This window comes from Chenopodium quinoa, unplaced genomic scaffold (assembly GCF_001683475.1).
Source record: "Chenopodium quinoa cultivar QQ74 unplaced genomic scaffold, ASM168347v1, whole genome shotgun sequence".
In the NCBI taxonomy this organism is placed as follows: domain Eukaryota; kingdom Viridiplantae; phylum Streptophyta; class Magnoliopsida; order Caryophyllales; family Amaranthaceae; genus Chenopodium; species Chenopodium quinoa.
This window is the reverse complement of record NW_018742292.1, coordinates 1,120,758-1,141,513: the sequence shown is the minus strand read 5'-3', so window position 1 is coordinate 1,141,513 and position 20,756 is coordinate 1,120,758. Positions and strand designations below refer to the sequence as shown.

Genomic DNA, 20,756 nt, shown 5'->3' with positions numbered 1-20,756 from the left:
AAAAGTAATAGGTGAAAAAAGTGGACCCATATAAAGTTATAAGGAACAAGATAATCTTTTCATGTGTGATGAAATTTTGAAAATAAAATTTTGTTAAATTAAAAAGATAAAATTTACTTTTATTGTAAAGATATTATTCATAACTCTATCTATTAACTATTACTATAACAACAAATTGCTGACATCATCTTCTTCCCAAACTGTACATGTGTCGTTTTCTCATAAAAAAATTTCACGCTAAATGCATTTATGATGTCATATATAATTTTTATCTTTTTTTAGGAATTGGTTTTTTTTTATTCTTTTTCATTTCAATCTTTTTATCGTGCCAATAAATAAATAAATACTTATGTATTTTTTTGGTTGATAAAAAATTGATATTGAACTAATTAACCTTTTTTTTTGGAAACATACTTAAACTTTTTAGGTAACTGGTAACTATAAAGTTTTTATAAAGGTTTTAATGTTATTCGTGTGTGTGTGTTTTTTAATAAGGATTGTGCAAGCAAGCTAGCTATGAAGTCATCATATAAAAGCTAAACTTTAACCCGGGTCACGAGGTAGCGACACTTGGCATTTTAACTTTTCGCCCAGTGTCGCCCCATGTTGGATAGATTTAAATAGACTTCATAAGATAAAAAAATTAGTTTAGAATTCTACTTAGATAGAATTTCAGGATAAAATTGTTAGGTTAAAGTTTTATTTTCGATAAAATATCAATTTCAGATTTACAAATTAAATTATAATTTTATTCAAAAACATTATTAGATTATAATTCTAAAAATTTATCAAAAAAATTTATATCATAATATTTTTTGAGCGAAGGAAGTAGTTTAAAGCATAAAATATACTTCACAATCCAATAGAATTTTATTACTATGTAGACCTGTCAATTATGGTCGGGTCTTGAATCATCTCGAATTGGGTAACTTCAGATTACGAGTCAAGGAATGTTCAACCCTTGCCCAAAGTTTTGGGTTCGGGTCAACCCAACTGGCTTTCAATATTTATTTATTTAATTATTTTTTGCTAAATTTTTTATTTTTTTAAATTTATTAAATTAAATCGAACATTTCCACAAATATTATTATTAGTCATTACATGCCTACTAGATATCATATCGTCAAAAAAACACATCAATTCCTAACTAATTTTGTATCAATGATATATTTTTAAAATTTGATGTATAGGTTAAAAATTTATCTTAAATTTCAATAAATAATCGGGCATTGCACGGGGCACAAAAATAGGAGTGAATTATTAGATCTGCAAAGCTAACAGTTATATAGACAAATATGACTGCTAGCTTTGCAGATCTAATATTTAGGGTTATTCATTTTATTGAACAAGAGGTTCAATTATAAACCCCAAAATTTAATAATAACTAATTAAACACAAGAAGCCCAAATTAATGAAAAAAATAGTATAAAAAATAATAAACAAGTATTGTTAATTCAAGTAACTTACTATACAAATTAATACTACAAACTACAACTAAATTATATCAGTTTCTTTACAATTATCGAATACATCTCACTGTAACGAATCTAGCATTTTATACAAGTGGGTTTAAATAGAATAAAAAATAAAAAAAATTATATTATATTATAGTTATTTATAAATTAACAAATTACATGAAACAACATATATATATATATATATATATATTATTGGACATGTTTTCAAAAAAAAAATATTAGACATTATTAACACATAAAATTATTGATATTGTAAATTAATTATACATTTATATCACTTTTCTCATAATAAACAATTTAATGTTAATTAACTTATTATTTTTTCGTATTTCAAATATTTGTAATAATATTTGTTTTACAAAATTAAGTGGGGTAATTTGACCCCATTACTTCAAACATAGATCCGCGTTTGCATCCTCATTGGGACAACTAATTGGCTCTAACCTATCATTTAAATGAAATCTATTATCAATCACAACTTTACTATGTTTGTCGCATACAATTTGAGATACTACTCTACATAAACAATTGATAATGTTTATCACTGTTTGAGATTCAGCTCCCTTCCAATGCAAGCCACCTTAAGACATTATATGTGATCGAGGCATTTGATCCCTAATATCGGTCAACCCTGTTGTGCTGGAAAAATGCCGAATCAAGGCGTTTGTATTATGAAAATATTGTTCCTGCATCAAAATTGGTTGGCGGTCTCCATGAGTTATTCACTCATGCTCTTGAAATTCCCTTTAGTTCCAAAGTGAAACTCGCCGTAAGTGATGAGCTGTCATCACGATAAGCTGAAGCGATCTGTAATACAAAAGTTAGACAAATTTTCACAAGATATTATATTAACTAACAAATAGTAAAATGTTATGAAAGATCATAAATAATCTTGCAGCGAAAACAATACTCGTTTTCCGATCGTGTATAAATAAAATAGGCTAACAATTATTTCTATAATATAATAGAATAACTCAAAATGTGTTTATAAACTATAAACTAATATTCGATAGTATATTATACTCTTAAAATTTAAGGTGTTTCTCTATTTCTGAATATGATTACAATGTTACAATTTCTGAACCCATTAACAATCAGTCTGATTACATAGCCTATTACTAGGAAGCTAATGATGCAAATTAACGCTAAATAATTTGCCATTAGTTATTTCTTTCTTTCTAATTACTCTCCTTTTTCTCTCCTTCTTTTTCTCTTATTATTTTACTAATTTAATCTTCTCCAAATAAGGAAGAATATATAAACTACAAATCTCCCCTTTCTGAATTATTATGAGATTTTGGATAAACTCACTTCCTCTCAACAAACATCAAGCTTCTGTATGGTCAACATCTTTGCATGTCATCATATCCGACCATGGTCAGTATGGATCTTTTCCAAATGTAATAGCTTGGCTTGGCTTGGCTTCAAAGAATTCTCGTATCCAATGATACCTTACATTTATACGTTTAGAAAGGGCATGGAGGGTAGGATTTTTCATAAGATGAATAACACTTTTGCTATCACAGTAAAGTATTTACTTATCTTGTTTAATTATTAACTCTTGTAGGAAATTCTTCATCCACAAGAGCTCTTTACAAAGCTTTTGTCACATCAATATACTCGGCTTTTGCTGTTGATAATGCAACATATTTTTGTAACCTTGATTGCCATGATATAGCCCCCCCCCCCCCCCAAGTGTAACTTGATACTGACTATCGCGAATCAAAATCATTAGATATATGCATCTATCTAACCTCTTAACACAGGGTCTCCTTGATCAAAACATAAGCACATTTTTTATGTGCCCCGCAGATACCTTAGAATCCATTTTACAACTTTCTAGTGTTCTTTCCCTGGATTCGAGAGAAATGTACTAACAACACCTACTAAAGACCATAACATACATCAAACTACCGTCTGCGGATGCATAAGGAACTTTATTCATGTCTACTTTTTCTTTCTCACTTGTAGGACATTAATGAAACTTAACTTAAATTGACCAGCAAGTGAAGAGCTCACCAGTTTTGACTTATGCATATTAACCTCTCAAGTAGCTTCTCAATGTATTTTCCCCGTGACAACCAAATTTTCATGCCCTCTACAAATCTTGTAACAAACACACAATGGTCTAATGTTGTCTTCTGATATTTATGTTCCTTCATATAGGATTCAAACTTTTGATACCACTGTCGCGGAGCTTGTTTTAAGCCATACAAGATCTTATTGAGAAGACATACCATGTGCTCTTTTCCCTTAACCTGAAATCCTTCTAGTTGTTCCATGTATATTTTTTCTTCCAAATCACCATTTAGGAAGGATATTTTCACATCTAGTTGTTCAATTTCTAAATCTTTGCATGTTGCCATGTTAAGAACAACTCGTATTGCTGACATTTTTGGAGAGCATTCAACGCGCCACATAAGTAAAGGTCTTATTTGACCAATTAAAAATTAGATTTCTATTTTATTTTAGAATTAAAAAATTCACTTGCCACCTAAGTAAAACTAACAAATGAGATTTAATAATTTTTCCAAGTTGATAAAAAAAACTAATAGTAATTTTTTAGATTGAAATTATTTAAAGAAACTAAAATTATCTTTAAAAAAAAGAAGATAAAAATCAACTTTAGATATTAGGATTTAAATAATTTTTAAAACCTAATGAAAAAATTATATTTTGATATTACATTTAAATTATTAATTAAAATATATATGTTAATAACAAAAAGATTTAATTGATTTAAATTTAAACATATCTACCATTTGTTTTTTTTTTTTTTTTTTTGAAAAAACATATCTACCATTTAAATGTTATTATCTACATAAGAAAGATTGAAAAGCAATAAAAAAAAACTACATTCATGTATAAAATTGTGAAAAAAATGTTCAATTAACATATTTGAAAAGTGATAAAAGTACAATATATGATTGTAACAAAATTAAATTTATTTAAGAAAGATAATTTCAACTAAAAAAGTAAAAAAAATCATGTTAAATTATTATAAAAAATATTCAATTTTGGATTTGATAAAATAATAATGTAATAAGAAAAGTAATATTCTTTCAAAAAAAAAAATTTGACAGAAGAATATACATTAAAAATAAACTAATAAAAAAATATAAACACGATCAATTTTGGATTAGATAAAAAAAATCATAAATCATTAAATTAAAAATATCCTTTCTTTTTATCTTGCAAATAAAAAATAATCTGTTAACCATTTATCATTTATTCTATTAAAAAATTAAATACTATATTAACAAAATTTATCATATTTAATGATAAAAATTTATCACAATATTAAATTTAGCACTCTTTTATAATCCTACATGACCAATCTATTGTTAATCTCATAGATTTACATAAATAAACATACAATTTTATAAGGATCCCAAGTGCCAACAATATTTACAGGCAAAGAGGCGTATTTTAGAAGTTGAACAATATAAAATTCTTGGTTTAGAACTCAACGACGGACACAATCAGCGATTCATTATATTTTATTTTAGTATTATAAGATTAAATGACGTCAATTGTCACTTAACTAACATCAACCGATAAGGTTACATTACAAATTACTTTCATTAAGATATTATATGGTTTAAGTAGGAAAATTATATTTTCTTGGAATAACATCAACCGATAAAGCCACATTTTTACATAAAAATAAAAAAAATATCTTTTTTGATAGACAATAGTAATTTCATTACATTACTATATGGTTTAACAAAGAAAGATAACTTTTCTTGAGATTTATGTATGAAAAAAACACCTATAAAAAAATATGTATGAAAAATCGAGTATCACACGCGGCTTTCATCTAGTTAACTATAAAATAAACAACTAAATCTTGTAACCATACATAAGTTTTGGATTGACGTCACTCAATCTGATGGTTGATAGACGACTCAATCATAATTTGTTAGATTTCGGGAAAACTCCTCAATTTGCATTGGAGTGTGTACCATTGATTAATATATAGTGTTTACGATGCCAGTCCTAATCACTTTAGGAAACATAGTACGATAAGGATACAAAATATACATTAAATCTATCCTAATCTGCGACAAATATTATCATAAATATAATATCTATCACACCCCGCAGTCGTAGCGGGAGGAGGTCGTACGCTAAGACTGGATTTAAAATCTAGAAATAATTCTCGTGGTAGGCCTTTAGTGAAAATGTCCGCGAACTGATATCTAGAAGGAACATGCAGAACCCGAACTTGCCCCAAAGTAACCTTTTCTCGAACAAAGTGAATAACCATCTCCACATGTTTGGTGCGTTGGTGTTGAACTGGGTTGCTAGAAAGGTAGATAACATTGCCATTATCACAATAAACAATAGTAGCCTGCCGTAGAGGACAATGTAACTCAAGCAAAAGATTACGAAGCCAACACGCCTCAGAGACAACATTTGCGACGCCTCGCTATTCTGCTTCTGCACTCGACTTAGACAAAGGATGTTGGCGCTTAGATGACCAAGACACGAGGTTTTCCCCAAGGAAACAACAATATCCTGAAGTTGTCATCGGGTATCGGGACAACCTCCCCAGTCAGCGTCAGTGTATGTAATTAATCGATGAGAAGCAGATGGATATTAATGTAAGTCGTGATTAATGGTACCCTGAACATAATGCAGAATGCGTTTCAATGCCTCATAATGAGGTTCCCGGGGATCATGCATAAAAAGACACACCTGTTGTACCGCATAGGTAATATCCGGCTTGGTGAAAGTGAGATACTAAAGAGCACCAGATAAACTGTGATACATAGTAGGATCCCGAAAAGTTGGTCCTGCATCTACACTAAGTTTAGAATTGTGTCAACTGGAGTAGCTGCAGGTTTACATGAGCCCATACCTACTCGCTCTAAAATATTCTGTGCATAATTTTCCTGTGAAAGTAGCAAATAAGAGGGTGTACAGGTTATCAAAATCCTTAAAAAATAACTCAATGGAACCAAATCAGTCATAGGAAACTCAGTTTGCAACTGAGAAATGATCCCTGCACGCAACCTGTCAGATAAGGTAGCTAAAATAATGTCATCAACATATAGTAGCAAATATGTCATATCATTACCCTGTCAAAAAGTAAAAAGAGAATTAGTTGTAACTCTTAGCAATAACAAAACCCAATGTGATCAGAAGTTTGCAAATCGCTAGTACCAAGCTCTGGGAGCTTGTTTCAAACCATAAAGAGCCTTTCTGAGTCAGAAAACATAAGAGGGAGCTCTCTGATCGACAAAACTTGGAGGTTGGTGCATATAAACAGTTTCCTGCAAATCACCATGTAAAAAGGCATTTTTTGACATCTAATTGATGAATCGACCACTTTTTAGCCATGGATAAACTGAGAACAGTACGAATAGTGACCGGTTTAACTACTAGACTAAACGTCTCATCACAATCCACACCAATTTCATGTGACCTGCCATCACATACAAGACGAGCTTTGTGCCTTTCGAGGTCACCATTAGACTTAATTGTATTTATGCTTAAATAGCAACATACAATATTCACCCCCGCAGGCCTAGGCACCAGTTCCCATGTCCCTGTTTTAATTAAAGCACTATACTCATCATTTATCGCTGAATTCCAATTTTGGTCATTTAAAGCTTGTTTATATGATTTTGGAAGAGGGGATTTAAGGTGAGGTGGACCCGAGTGTTAAATGGTGAGGTTACAATATTTCGGGTTAGGCTTAAAAATACCCCGTTGACTACGAGTGACTTGGGGAGAGGGGGGTGGTGGCCGAGTAGGCTGCGGTGGGGGGATGCCATGCATAGGTGGCGGAGAGTAGGTTGTGGATGACTAGGCTGGGCTGCTGACCGAGAGAGGGTGGAGCAGTGAAGTCCGCAAGGTGGCTGCGGCTAGGGAAGGAGTGCCGCAAGCCCCTTGTAGAGTATTCTGCTGATCAGGATTGTGAGTGGGTGAGTTAGGTGGGATGTGGGCTTGAAGTCCATTTGGAGTTGGGCTTGGTTGCATATGGGCTTGAGTGGATTGGAGCCGTATGAATTGGTGAGTCAGTAGTGGGGAATTCTCATCAAATTCCAAAAAATCATACTCCTTTAAAGTGTAATGTTCCAAGTTTTTAAAGGGAAAGGTAGACTCATCAAAAGTGACGTGACATGAGATGATGACTTTGTGGGTTGCTAGTTCAAGAGATTTGTAGCCACGATGGTTGAAAGGGTACCCAAAAAGATGCAAGGAGTGGATCTAAGAGCAAGTTTATTAGGAGCAATTGCCGAAAGATTAAGAAAACATAGACAACCAAAAATCTGTAAGTGGTCATATTATGGGTTCAACGAAACAAAGCCTGAGCCTGGGTCATTTGCTTAAGGGATTTGGTTGGTAAAATATTCAGAAGATATATGGCCATCTCAAGAGCATGTGACCAATAAGAAGGGGGCAATAAGGCATGAAATAATAAGGTGCGCTTGACATTATTTATGGTTCGAATCATACGTTAGGCTTTCCGATTTTGTGAAGATGTGGGGGACAAGAAAATAAAAAAAACCAAACCATTTTCAACACAAAACTTTTTGAATGGATCAATGTCAATTCTTGACCATGATCACTTTGAAAGGATTTAATAGGCCGTTCGAATTGTGTTTGCACATACTTTCTAAAGTGAATGAAAGATTGGAAGGCTTGAGATTTATAAGCAAGTGGTATGGCCCATGCATAATGAGTGAAATCATTGAGAATAACTAAATAGTATTTGTGACCATTAATACTTTGAATAGGAGAAGTCCATAAATCAGCATGAATAATGTTAAAAGCAGAGAAATTATTATTATTTAAATCACAAAAGGGAAGTCTATCATGTTATCTTGTTTGACAAGAATTGCAAAAGGAGGAATTATGCTCCTTATTACAAGAAATAAAATTATTGCTCCTAAGAAAATTTAAAGAAGAGATCATGTCATGGGGTGGCTGCAGTGAGAGTGGTGGCTAGGCAAGTACTTGGTGAACTTAAGGTGACTGGATAGAGTTCTCCGATGCTATTATATCTCGTTATTACCCTCCCCGTGTGAAGATATTTCACAGAAAATCCATTAGGGTCAAATTCTATAGACACCTTATTATCAGAAGTAAATTTTCGGACATAAATTAAATTCTTAATAATTTGAGGTGCAAGAAGGACATTGTTAAGGCTAAGGGAATTAATATTAGGGAGGGTGGTATTAAAATTAAAAGTTGCAGAAGCTAGATCGAAAACCTAGAGCTGTGATATTATGTTAGATTTCGGGAAAACTTCTCAATTTAAAGTGTGTACCATTGATCAATATATAGAGTTTACAATGTTAGTCCTAATCACGTTAGGAAACCTAGTACGATAAGGATACAAAATATACATTAAATCTATCTTAATCTACGACAAATATGATCATAAATATAAGGAAAAATTGTCTAGAAGGGACTTATATGTTGACTCTTTTGTCTGGAAGGACCTTATATGTTCAAAGTTGTCAAAAAGGACCTTATAAATATGTTTTGTTGTCCAAATGGACCTTTACGTCGGATTCTAGTGTTTGACTTATTTACTCTGGCGTTGACCAGTCACGTGATTATCACGTGAGTTTAAAAAATCACCCCCCTTCTTTTTTAATTTTTTCACCTTTTCCCTCAAATTCACATTCTCTCTCTTCAGTTTCCCTCATTTTTTCCCCAAATTGTTTCTCTCTCCTCATGAAACAAGGTTACTAAATCTAATCCATTGCATGTTCTTAATTTTCGAAGAAATTCAAGCAAGCAATTTTTGATTAAGGCCTTTCGCATCAGGTAAGAACAATTCTTATGGTTTTTTTTCCCCAATTGCATTCTTGTAAGATTGAGTGAAGTTGGTTGAAAAATTAGGGTTTATATCTCAATTGGTTCTGAAATCATTTTGTTTTGGTTGTTGAAGCATGTTTTCGACTAAAAGGAAGTTATCAAATTAAAGTGCAATTGTGGTCTTCCTATTGCGCAAAGGACTTCATGGACTCGTGAAAATCCAGGCAGAAGGTTTAAAGCTTGCAAATTTTATAATTTTGAGACAAGGGATAAGGGTTGTGACTACTTTGAATGGGTTGATAAAGATATTTTGGAGTGGCAGAAGGATGTAGCTAATGATCTATTATCTAAAAAACAAAGATTGACTACAGATATGAATGTTTCGAAGGCTAAGGTTGGCTTGTATGGAAAATGAGAAGCGAAGGTTGATTGATGAAAATGAGAACTTAAAGAACAAGATGATGAGGAGCAAGGAAGGTGTTCATAGAACTCAAATCAGGACTGATAATTGGGGAAGGATGGTGATTTATGTGATTTTGTCTATTATTTGTAGTGTGATTGTGGTGAAGCTATGTGTCTAATTAAATGTAGTTGTATTGAACTATGTAGAGAATGAAACAATGATGTAAATAATTCAAATGAATCAACAAAAATCAGTTTGCCTTTATTTTGGTGTTTTTAGCAATTTTTTAACAATTATACGAGCATATTGATATCATAAAAGGGATGGTAACATAATTTCCAAATATATATGAATAATAAAGAGTAGAAAATGTCTTGAAATCATTCAAACCAAAGATAACTACATTATTTCCAAAAGTGACTGTCATAATAACACATAAAGTTCCACAGGAACCTAAATAGCAGTTTGACAGCAAAAGTAGATAACATGCACACTAACACCCTCAAAATACATCATTCATGAGAAACACAACTTTTCTGAGATTGTTGTGAAGCTACCATAGCATTCAAAGAGGCTATTTTCGGTCTCTTGCCTCTGTTAGTTGGAACAAGTTGCTTATTGGCGGTCTTTCCAGTATCCCCAGTTGAAGAAGACCCTTTTCTTTTTGTTTTAGTAGCCCCCTTTCCTGATGCCCTAGCTGCTGATGCACCAGAACCCCTAGCTGTAGGATTTTCTAATGGAGCAGGACCTCCCCTTGTAGTTGGTCCAGAAGCTCTTCTTGAAGATGCTGCTGTACTAGATGCCATGAGTTGTGTAGGCACAGTTGATTGAGATGGTCTTGCCTCTTTTATTGTTTTAGGTCTCCCCCCCTTGTTTACAAGACCCTTTGGCTTTTGAGATTTGAAACAGGTGTTCCTACTATGACCAGCTTCTCCACACCTTGTACAGTTATTCAATTTCTTTGGCCTGTTCACAAACTTATCCTTCCATTCCCCTGGCTATTTCTTTCTTTTCTTCTTGGAGGGCCTTCCTGGCATTACTCCAAAGAGTGGTGGCAGTGGTTCAGCCAAAGCTACCCTTTCCCATTGCTTTTATCCAGGAATAGCGTGAAAGGAAGGTGTATAAGTAGTTGCATATGTGGCAACATGGTAGGCAAGGTGTACAAAGTCTTCATAATTCAACCTTCTCTTTGCTATACAAGCTAAAGCATGCCAGCATGGGATTCCCATTAGAGTCCTCCTATAACACCCACAAGTCTTGGTTTCTAAGTTAACCACAAATTTGTCTCCTTCATGATCAACCTCAAACTCATGCAAATCAGCTTGGGTTAATCTCATGCTTCCTACAATTTTCATACCCCTCTCAATCATTTTCACAACAGAGGGCATTATAACACCATCAAAGTTTTGTAACCCCTCTCTTTTAGCAGAACATCTTATCATGACATATTGTCTAATCCACTCCATTAGTGACAGACTTGGTTTAGCCCTAGCCTCTCTCAAGACATTGTTGAAACTTTCACAAAAATTGTTAAGTAACATACCAGATTTAGACTTAGGACTAAACCCATGCCTTGACCAATGGCATACATGAATTTCATCTAAATAATTAAAAGCCTCTATATTTAATTTTTTTATCTGAGCCATTTGTGATTCAAATTGATGATGTCCATAAATACATAAAGAAAATTTATACCAGTTCACTTTCAATTGCAAGCCATGTGTTTTAAACAGAATTAAAAAAATTTTGTACCTTAGTTGATGCTCTTGCAGCTTTCCAAAACATCTCTCTGAAAGCTTCTCCAGCAAACTTGGTCTTGAAATTAGACCATACATGTCTGCAGCAGTACCTTGTCTCAGCATTGAGAATTACCTTACTAAATGCATCAAGCATACCCTACATACAACAATAATAAACAGTTATGAAATGCTATGAAAATAATACAAAATGCACAAGTTTAGAGGGAAGGAATCACCTTTTGTCTATCTAACATAAAGGTCACATCATCTTCAATTTCACGAACCCATGTTACTGTATGAGCAACAGAAGCAATGTCTTCCACCAACAACTCTAGGAACCATGTCCATGTCTTTGCATTTTCTACTTCAACTATAGCCCATGACATAGGAAAGATGTTCTTGTTACCATCCTTTCCAATAGCTGTCAACAGAATTCCAGGAAAAGGCCCTTTGAGGTGAGCACCATCTACCCCCAATATTGGCCTGCAGCCTGCAATGAAACCTTCTTTGCAAGGTTGAAGGTAAATATACATTCTTTGAAAAAGGGGAGGGGGATTTCAATCCCAACTACTTTCACAACTACTGCACTGCCTGGGTTAGACTTCCTAATAGCCTCATTATATTCCCAAACCCTGTTATACTCATCCGATGTATCCCCCATTTATCATCTGTAATGCCATCTTCTTTGCATTATAACACTTGTAGTATCCAACTTCTGCACCTACCTCTCTCCTGACCCTCATCATAAATGTACTCAGTTTGTAACATGGATCATCCCTCCAATCATCTATGTATCTCTCAGCTAAATACTCAGTTGTTATCTTGGGGTTCACATCTCCTACTAAAGCACTTACATCCAACCCTCTTACCTTTCTTCCAAGGACATTTACACCTTTCAGCACATAAAACAGTTATTCTGTGACTTTTGTTGTGCAAGAAGTAGTAATTATAGTTATTTTCAATGGCATGATGCTGCAATGCCTTCCTAAACACCCACCTAGATGGAAATTTTAGCCCTAAACTGAATTTAATCTTCTGCTTGAAATCAACACTTGAATTGAATACAGGATATTGAATCTCATCATAATCAGATCTAGGGATTTCTTTGAAGTCCTCATCACTGTCATTAAGATCCTCATCACTCTACAGCTATATATCCCCTACCTCAGCTTCATCTCTGAACTCTACCTCCTTTTCATTACCCTCAATCTCTCTGTTCCTTCTCTTTAGCCCAACCAAACTCCTCTTAACAGTCTCAATAATCTGTAGATCTACATTAGCTGCAAATAGATCATCATCATTTTTATCCTCATAATCATCCTCACTCAAGCAAATATCAGAGTCCCTAACCTCACAGTCTAACTCCAAATCCTCATTTTCAGTCTCAAACTCAGGATTGGGTTCCAAAAACTGTCCTGAGTCTTTTTTTGGGGTTTTCCAGCAGCTGATTTAGAAGCCTCAGTTTCAGAGGCATTGAACATATAGGAATTTTGTGAAGGTTGGTAGGATTGAATTTCAAATTCAAGTTCTAGGTTTGTTTCAGAATATTTTTTCCTCAGTTTTCTCTTCTTTGGTTTCTCAACACCAGATTGAGTTGAAGGGGTCACAGTAGTTTCAATTTGTGGTGTGGTATGTGTAGATGAGAAAGGAGCAAATTGGGATGGCTTTGGAGGTTTGAATAAGCTGCTTCCATGAGTTTTTGCGGACTTGGGAAGGGATAAAGTACTAGATCTAGGGTTTGACACATCATCTTTTGACTGGGCCCCACTTACTCCATTACTTTCACGTACAGCTGAGTCACTTCTTAGGGAATTAGATATTGAAAAACTACTCAAACTACTGGACCCCCCCCCCTCAGATGAATCTGTGTAGAAACCTAATCTATTTGGTCCATACATTAGTGCCCTATTATCTTCAATAACATTCTCATCCTCATGCACTAAATAAAGATGGTACCATCCATCATCCTCTGTAGAAAACAGAAAGTCAACAATGTCTCCATCATCTTTTAGTTCTTTTCTACCACTAAACAAAGTGTGACTGTCCTTCCTAAACCAAAGCTTCCCCATTTTTGGGTACCCTAACTCTGTCTTAACCAAATGTACAAATTCAAAGTAACAAACCTCTTCCACATTAGGGTGTAATGACAGACCAAAGTAGTCACTATCACCCTTCTCATAGGTGGTCACCCCCTTTCTTGTCACAAGTCTACCCCCATAATACAACCTTATGTTAATAGGATCCATCACTTTATAAGCTGGGTATTTATGATTAAACCTGAATTACAAATAGTGACACTAATTAAACACAACACAACAAGCTAATCCATTCAAAACAACAACTTAAATAAGCCAACCAAGAATTACAGTACTAAATAACCACATTTTTACAACAATTCCAAGCAAGCCAAACCACACAGACCAAGAACTAAGCAAAAAAAAGGCAACTTTTCAACATACACATTTTTCGAATTTAAAAATCAACAATAAACAAATACTATCCCAGAATTCAACAATAAACAAAGGAATAAACAAATATTCAATTCATGATTCCAATTACCAAAACATACTCCAACATTCACAAAATTCATCAACATCGCAAAAGTAGCCAAAAACCCTAATTTCCATTCATCAATTTCAAAATTCAGTTGAATTTAGTTAGTTTACCTACTAGTTTTAGTGATTTTTTGAACAAAGAACAAAAATTCTCTGCCATGTTTTTGCCCTTTTTTCCCTTTCGCCATTGGAGACCAAAAAAAGAAAAAAAAAATTGATGTACAAAAGAGGAAATGAAAAGGATGGATGAGAGAGAAGAGAATAATCGTATATGGGCCAACTAAGTCCTCTACTTTCTGACTCGAATTCAGTTAGGTAGATGGGAGCAATAAGTTCTCAAATTCAATTCTTCAATCCTTCATTGATTAAGGCTTAGAGAATACGAAAGGAGAGAGAAAATGAGGGGAACAGAAAAGAGAGAATGTGAATCGGAGGGAAAAGGTGAAAAAAAAGGAAAGGGGTGATTTTTTAAAGTCACGTGATAGTCACGTGACTGGTCAACGCCGGAGTCAAAAAGTCAAACACTGGAATATGACGTCATGGTCCCTTTGGACAACAAAACATACTTATAAGGTCCTTTTTGACAACTTTGAACACATAAGGTCCTTCTACACAAAAGAGTCAACATATAAATCTCTTCTAGACAAATTTTCCTAAATATAATATCTATCATAATTAAAGAAAGAAATTAAAATCTTAAGCATGATTGCCTTTGATTCGTATCAATAATGTACTTCGTATAGCATTTATGAGAATGCAAGAGTATTTATCATTCGAAAACAAAATTCCTCCAAAATAATTTGTTACATTATGATGTATTTACATAAACAATGTGACAGCTAAATATAGACTTAAAAAAAAACATAATTTAGAGAAAAGCTAACCTCAAAATATTGCAACACCTCAACATAAATATAACGATAGCATAATACAATTTTCAATGGAAAATCTTTTTAGAACAAGACCATTTACCATTAACCCAATCTTGATGAACCCTCAACTCATGTGACCAATACTTACCCACTTCAACCTCACCATTACCCTCAAATCTAACATAATACCTTATTCCTTTCCCATTCCCTTTCCTTACTAACTTCTTGGTTACATTTCCTTTCCACCATCCGTCGTTCACGTAAGCATCAACTTCATCCTTGTGCTCAAACCTATCAAGCTCGATCACGGGCGGGACCGGTCGAAGATCAACAGCCGAAAGGAACTCTCGATGTGGGTGTAATTCATCTTCCGTCAACAAAGTGTTGTATTGAACTATAAAGAGATTGGTGTTGATTTCGGATATTATTGTTGCTGGATAGAATGAGTTTCGGAAGCCTTCATCTTTGCAGCAGACTTCTACTTGATCTCCTCGCTTGAAACTCGACATTAAATGATGATTTATTTATGTTCGGTTTATTTTTCAATTCTTGTTTCGTGAATGATAGGATGGTTTTTCTGATTTTAGTAATCGCTATTGATTTTGCAGCAATGTGGTATGAACGTATGATGGCTCAGAAACCCTAGACTTTCTTCTTCTTTTTTTTTTTCTTTTTTTTTTTTGGCTTATGAATAGGGACTTTTGTTTTACAGGCTAATAAAAAGTTAGGTTGTTTTTCCGAAATTCAAATTAAGAAAACTGAGTTAGTTTAAAAAAAATAAAAATAATGATGAGATTATTTCAATATATATCATTCATTAATCATTATAATTTATAATCTTTACAAAAAAAAAAAAAAAAAAAAGTTTGGCACCTCAATCTGTCCGTCAAATCTTCATCAGTAAAGTTATAATGCAACCTCATAAATTGCTTTTTTTTTTTTTAAAATGCAATCTCATAAATTCTTTGTAAAGATAAAAACTAATCTATTCAAAAAAAAAAAAAAAAAAAGACCTAATTGCATTGCAAAATGCCATTTACATTATAGCCTTCATTTTTTTAAGAGGAAAACATTCTACACTTTACGGATGATTTTATAGTAGTCGTTTGAAAAATGACTATCATATTATTTTAATAGTATACAATGTGATTGGTTTATTTTTTTCAACTTAAAAAATGGTCACAATTAGTCTTATTATATTTACTATGTATACACATTTATTGAAATTTTTAATTCAATATATAATAATTTTTTTTCGAGAAACTATAAAATAAGAATAAAAATTACATAAATGTTGCTAAAAATTTGATAAATCAAAAAAATGTTGATAATACTATTTTATACCTAAAATTAAGTAAAATAATTAATTATTTGAAAAAAATATCAATTATAAACTTTATAATCATGAAAACATTATGATAGTCATATTTCAAATGACTACTGTAAAATTTTCAACACTTTTAAAATACTTCATATAAGTATATAACGAGTAAATTTTTTTATAGAAATGTTGGACACATAGACCTATAGCTAGATTTGGACTCAGACAATGTCTCGGATCATTATACTGTTTTTTTTCTTTTTTTTGGGAACGGGACGGTTCATTATACTATAAGATTATACTCATTTTCTAGTATTTAATGGCTTATTTGGCATCATTTTTGGTTTTCAGTTTCTTTTTTTAAAAAAACTAAAAACCAAAAACAGGAAACAAGAAAAAGGTGTTTCCACTTTTCTGTTGTCAGTTTTCAAAATTATCATGATTTTAATAAGCCTAAATAACTTTTGATTCATTATGTGACATATATAATATATTTTTAAAAAACAAAAAACCAAAAAACAGAAAACCACAGTGATGCCAAACGAACCCTAAATTTTGAATAAGTTGGACAGCTAGATATTATACCAAGAGCAAAACCTATTACTAGCACTGTCAAAACGGTTTGACAGTTCGGGTTTGGATCAGTTTGAAATCGGTTCGGTATTAAATCGGGTCGGTTTGAAATCGGTTTAAGTGTCTCGCGAGTCGGTTTCAGTTTGATTTAAATAGTTATCGGTTCGATTCGGTTTTGGTTTATTCTTAAGCGGTTTTAATTCGGTTCGGGTTGTAAGCGGTTTGGGAAGTAAACGGTTCGGTGCAGTCGGGTTGCAGTTTGTTAACGGTTTGTATACCGGTTTCAAACAGTTTCGGGTTGGAAACAGTTTCGAGTTAGAAACGGTTCGGTTCTTTTTTGGTTCAGTTTTATTTTGGTTCGGTTTGTTCACGGGTTTGCCTTTTATATGGTTTAACGTTATTCGGATCAGTTCCATTTCACGTTTATTAAATTATGGTTCGAAACGGTTTATTATTTCAAAAAGTCGGTTTTTGGTCGTTTGGATTCGGATAGTTAAACGATTTTGGTTTGAAATTTCATAGTACTTGCTAACCTTTTGCTGGTTAACAAGTTTTATATCAAGACGAGACTTCATCACTTCATATTTAGGCATTAGGCATTATATTATACACAAATTCTCATCGATTTCAAAAATACATATCATGTTATTTTAAGTTTAGTCATACAGATCTTACTAGTTTATTACAAAGTAACGTAGATTATAAAAGTTTAGTGTATTAATGAATTATTATTGTTTTACTATCACATTATTAGCTGCTTCTTATTCAATCATCTAATTGATGTGTCATAATCATGATTTGATGAGTTATTGTGACATCGAAATTACAGTTTGATTTATAGACGGTTCGGTTTGTAAGTGGTTCGGTTTATAAACGGTTCGGTGCAAACGGGTTGCAGTTTGTTAACGGTTCAGTGTAAACGGTTTTTTTTACCTTGGTTCAAACAGTTTCGGGTTGGAAACGGTTTCGGGATAGAAACGGTTCGGTTCTTTTTCGGTTCGGTTTTATATCAGTTCGGTTTAGAACTGGTTCGGTTTGTTAACGGGTTTGATTTTTATACGGTTTGACATTATTCGGATCGATTCGGTTTCGGGTTTACTTAAATACGGTTCGGTCGGTTTTCGGTTTACAAAATCGGTTTTTAATCAGTTCGGTTCTCATTTGGGTCGGTCGGTTTCGGACAGTTAAACGGTTTCGGTTTGAAATTTGACAGCACTACCTATTACCCTTTATGCTTAACTTAATAGAATTGGATGTTCAAATCGATGGGCATTTGGTAAATGGAAAAAAATAAGAATGAAATAGCCTAAAGTGATGTACTTTTGGTGTAAACACTGGGTAAAATTGCTTTCCTTTTCACTTGTATTTGTTGAAATAATTTCCGGGGCATGAGGAGCAAAATAATGCTTTTCCAATTGGATTTTAACACTTGGCTGTCCATAAATAAAAGAAAATTTAAAGTGTGCCAATATTAAGTTGCAATTGAAGCGATTGAGACATGATCCGTTTGGCCCGCCATGATCACCATAATACCTTTTACCTCTCCCAATTGCCACAAATTTAGAATTTTAGAGCTAATAAGTTGAAAAACAAGGCAAAAATAACCCATTTGCAATTTCTATGTGCTAAGCTATGATCAATATCAAATTATTAAACCTTAATTAGTGATAAAGTCAACAACCCTAAGGCATAAGGTAACCTTTGCTTATATTTGACATAAATTAGACCACATGCACAACTAATCAAAACCCACCCTTGAAGCTTCCTTCATTAACATATCCCTAAGTTTCAATTGTACAATGGTACCATAATAATATTATTTTAAGAACTTATAGAAAAAGTGCAAATTAATCATAATCTCTACATAATTTTATTTTAATTGACTAAGGAAAACTAATACTTAATTTAGAGTAGAGAAAGTGCTCTTTATAAGATTGAAGAAATACTGAACCTTGAAACTATATTCAGTTGATCATACATAAACTTCTATAACAACTCAAAATTTCTAGTTTTTGTGTAATTATCATCAACTTCATTTCCTAAGAAAATGACAACGGTAAATTCTTATATTTTCTTCATGCAATGTAATACTATAATTTATCTTTTATATTTTCAAGTGTTAATTAACCAATGTTTTTTTTATCATATTCATATTTTCAGACCACAGAAATGAGAGTGCACATGTGCTGCCCTGGATGTGAAAGCAAGATCAAGAAAACACTAGATAAAATGAAAGGTAAGAAATTTTTTTTTTACCTTAAAATTTCACAAATTTAATCGATAAAACAAAAAGTTTAAGCTAATAGAAGATATCCTACGAATGATTTTATACATACATTATCACGCTTTTTCACTTAAAAGCATTTTAAATAAGTATTTTAAATAAGTTGAAGATAGTAAATCCTAAAATAGTTAACTTTTCAGTACTTATATACTAACATTATAATATAATGACACGTATGTAGGAGTGGACGGAGTTGAAATAGACATGGCAATGCAAAAAGTGACAGTAAACGGAATAGCAGACCAAAAGAAAGTATTGAAAGCAGTAAGAAGAACAGGGAGAAGAGCAGAATTATGGCAATTTCCATACAACCCAGAGCTAAGGAGTTTCACTCATCAATACCCAACTCAATGCCAAAGCAACGGGTCGATTGGGTCAGGTTCAACATCGGCATGTGGTAGTACACAGGCTCAACCAGCCTCATCTTACAACTACTTCAAGCATGGTTATGATGGACATGAATACCATGGCTATAACCCTTCACTTTCTTCGTCGTTCGCGACTGGAAGAACCGGTGATGCGTTTAGTGATGAGAATCCTAATGGTTGTTTCATAATGTGATACCATGGATATTGACAATTTGACATAGTTCTATATGATCGTATACTAGCTACGTTCGTTTATGTTGGTTACATTTTTTTTTTCATCTAGCTCTGTTTAGTAGAAAGTCGTTTTTCTTACACAAATTTCACTTATAACACCGTGTTTTTCTTTTTTTTTTGGAAAATTTTGTCAAGAATAAGTCAACGTTTTAATTAACTTAAAATAAGTTGACCTTCAAAAGTACAAGATGAAGTCCGTGCAATGCACGGTTTGTTTGAATTTTTTAAAACAAAAATTTTAAATTAATGTACTAAAATTGGTTATATATTTAGATAAAATTCCTAATTTTAAAAGATAATATTTTATATTTAATAAATTTAAATTTTAAAATGATATTCGCCAATTTTGCTTACGTGGCATTTGAATCATTTAATTATAATTTAAACTTAAAAATCTCATTTGCCAATTTTGATTACGTGGCATTTGAATTATTTAATTTTAAAAGAAATTAATAATCTCTTATTTAATTGACTATTACTAAAATTTATAATCCTACGTGGCACACTAAGAAAATTAGATCTTACATGGCTCTCTAAAAACTCGGGAAAAAACTCCCCTTTATACTATCTCCGTTTCATTTTATCTGCAACGATTTGACATAAAGTAGAGAGGAAAAATGTATAATAGTTACAAATAATATGAAACGGAGGTAGTCTATATATATTAGATTTTCTTTTAATAGGTCCAATAACCTACAACCTATTAAACAAGTCATTTCTTTAATTAAATAAGTTAATTAAGGTTAATTATAATTTCATTGAAAAAACAAAAAAAATAAAAATCCCAGCCAACTCCTCCCATCATTTCCCCTCAACGTCGGCAACCACCTTTCTCTCTTGGCACCGATAGTCCTGTGCCAGCGATCCTACCCCTCCCTTCCCCCCCACCGGCGACCAACGTCGAAACCCCCATCTCTCTCTTTCCCCCTACTTTATCGCTTCCCCTATCACCCTAAGTCGACCCCCATTCACTTCCGAGAAAATACAAGTTGATATCTGCTATCAACTTGTATTGTTAAAATCAGGGGTAATTCGGTCTTTTTGTCAGTTTAATGAGGGGCACGGAGGTCCATGTAAATAATCCAACTCATTTCCCGTTATGTCAGCCCCATTCTAAGGGTTCAAAGGAATAATACATCATCTTCAAGCT

The 20,756-nt window shown here is 32.9% G+C and overlaps 2 protein-coding genes across 2 annotated transcripts; one reads left to right on the top strand and one right to left on the bottom strand.

Annotated features, from left to right (window-relative positions):
• Positions 1–10,751: 10,751 nt before the first annotated feature.
• Positions 10,752–12,060, bottom strand: LOC110686613. The gene is made up of 4 exons (XM_021863214.1): positions 11,931–12,060; positions 11,636–11,889; positions 11,510–11,556; positions 10,752–11,175 (listed from the first exon to the last, which is right to left on the bottom strand). Exons 1-4 carry the CDS (start codon positions 12,058–12,060, stop codon positions 10,752–10,754), a joined length of 855 nt encoding a protein of 284 aa, XP_021718906.1.
• Positions 12,061–18,691: 6,631 nt separating this feature from the next.
• Positions 18,692–19,841, top strand: LOC110685918 (heavy metal-associated isoprenylated plant protein 28-like). Its single transcript, XM_021862476.1, has 3 exons — positions 18,692–18,776; positions 18,881–18,956; positions 19,186–19,841. Exons 1-3 carry the CDS (start codon positions 18,768–18,770, stop codon positions 19,563–19,565), a joined length of 465 nt encoding a protein of 154 aa, XP_021718168.1. The 5' UTR covers positions 18,692–18,767; the 3' UTR covers positions 19,566–19,841.
• Positions 19,842–20,756: the final 915 nt, after the last annotated feature.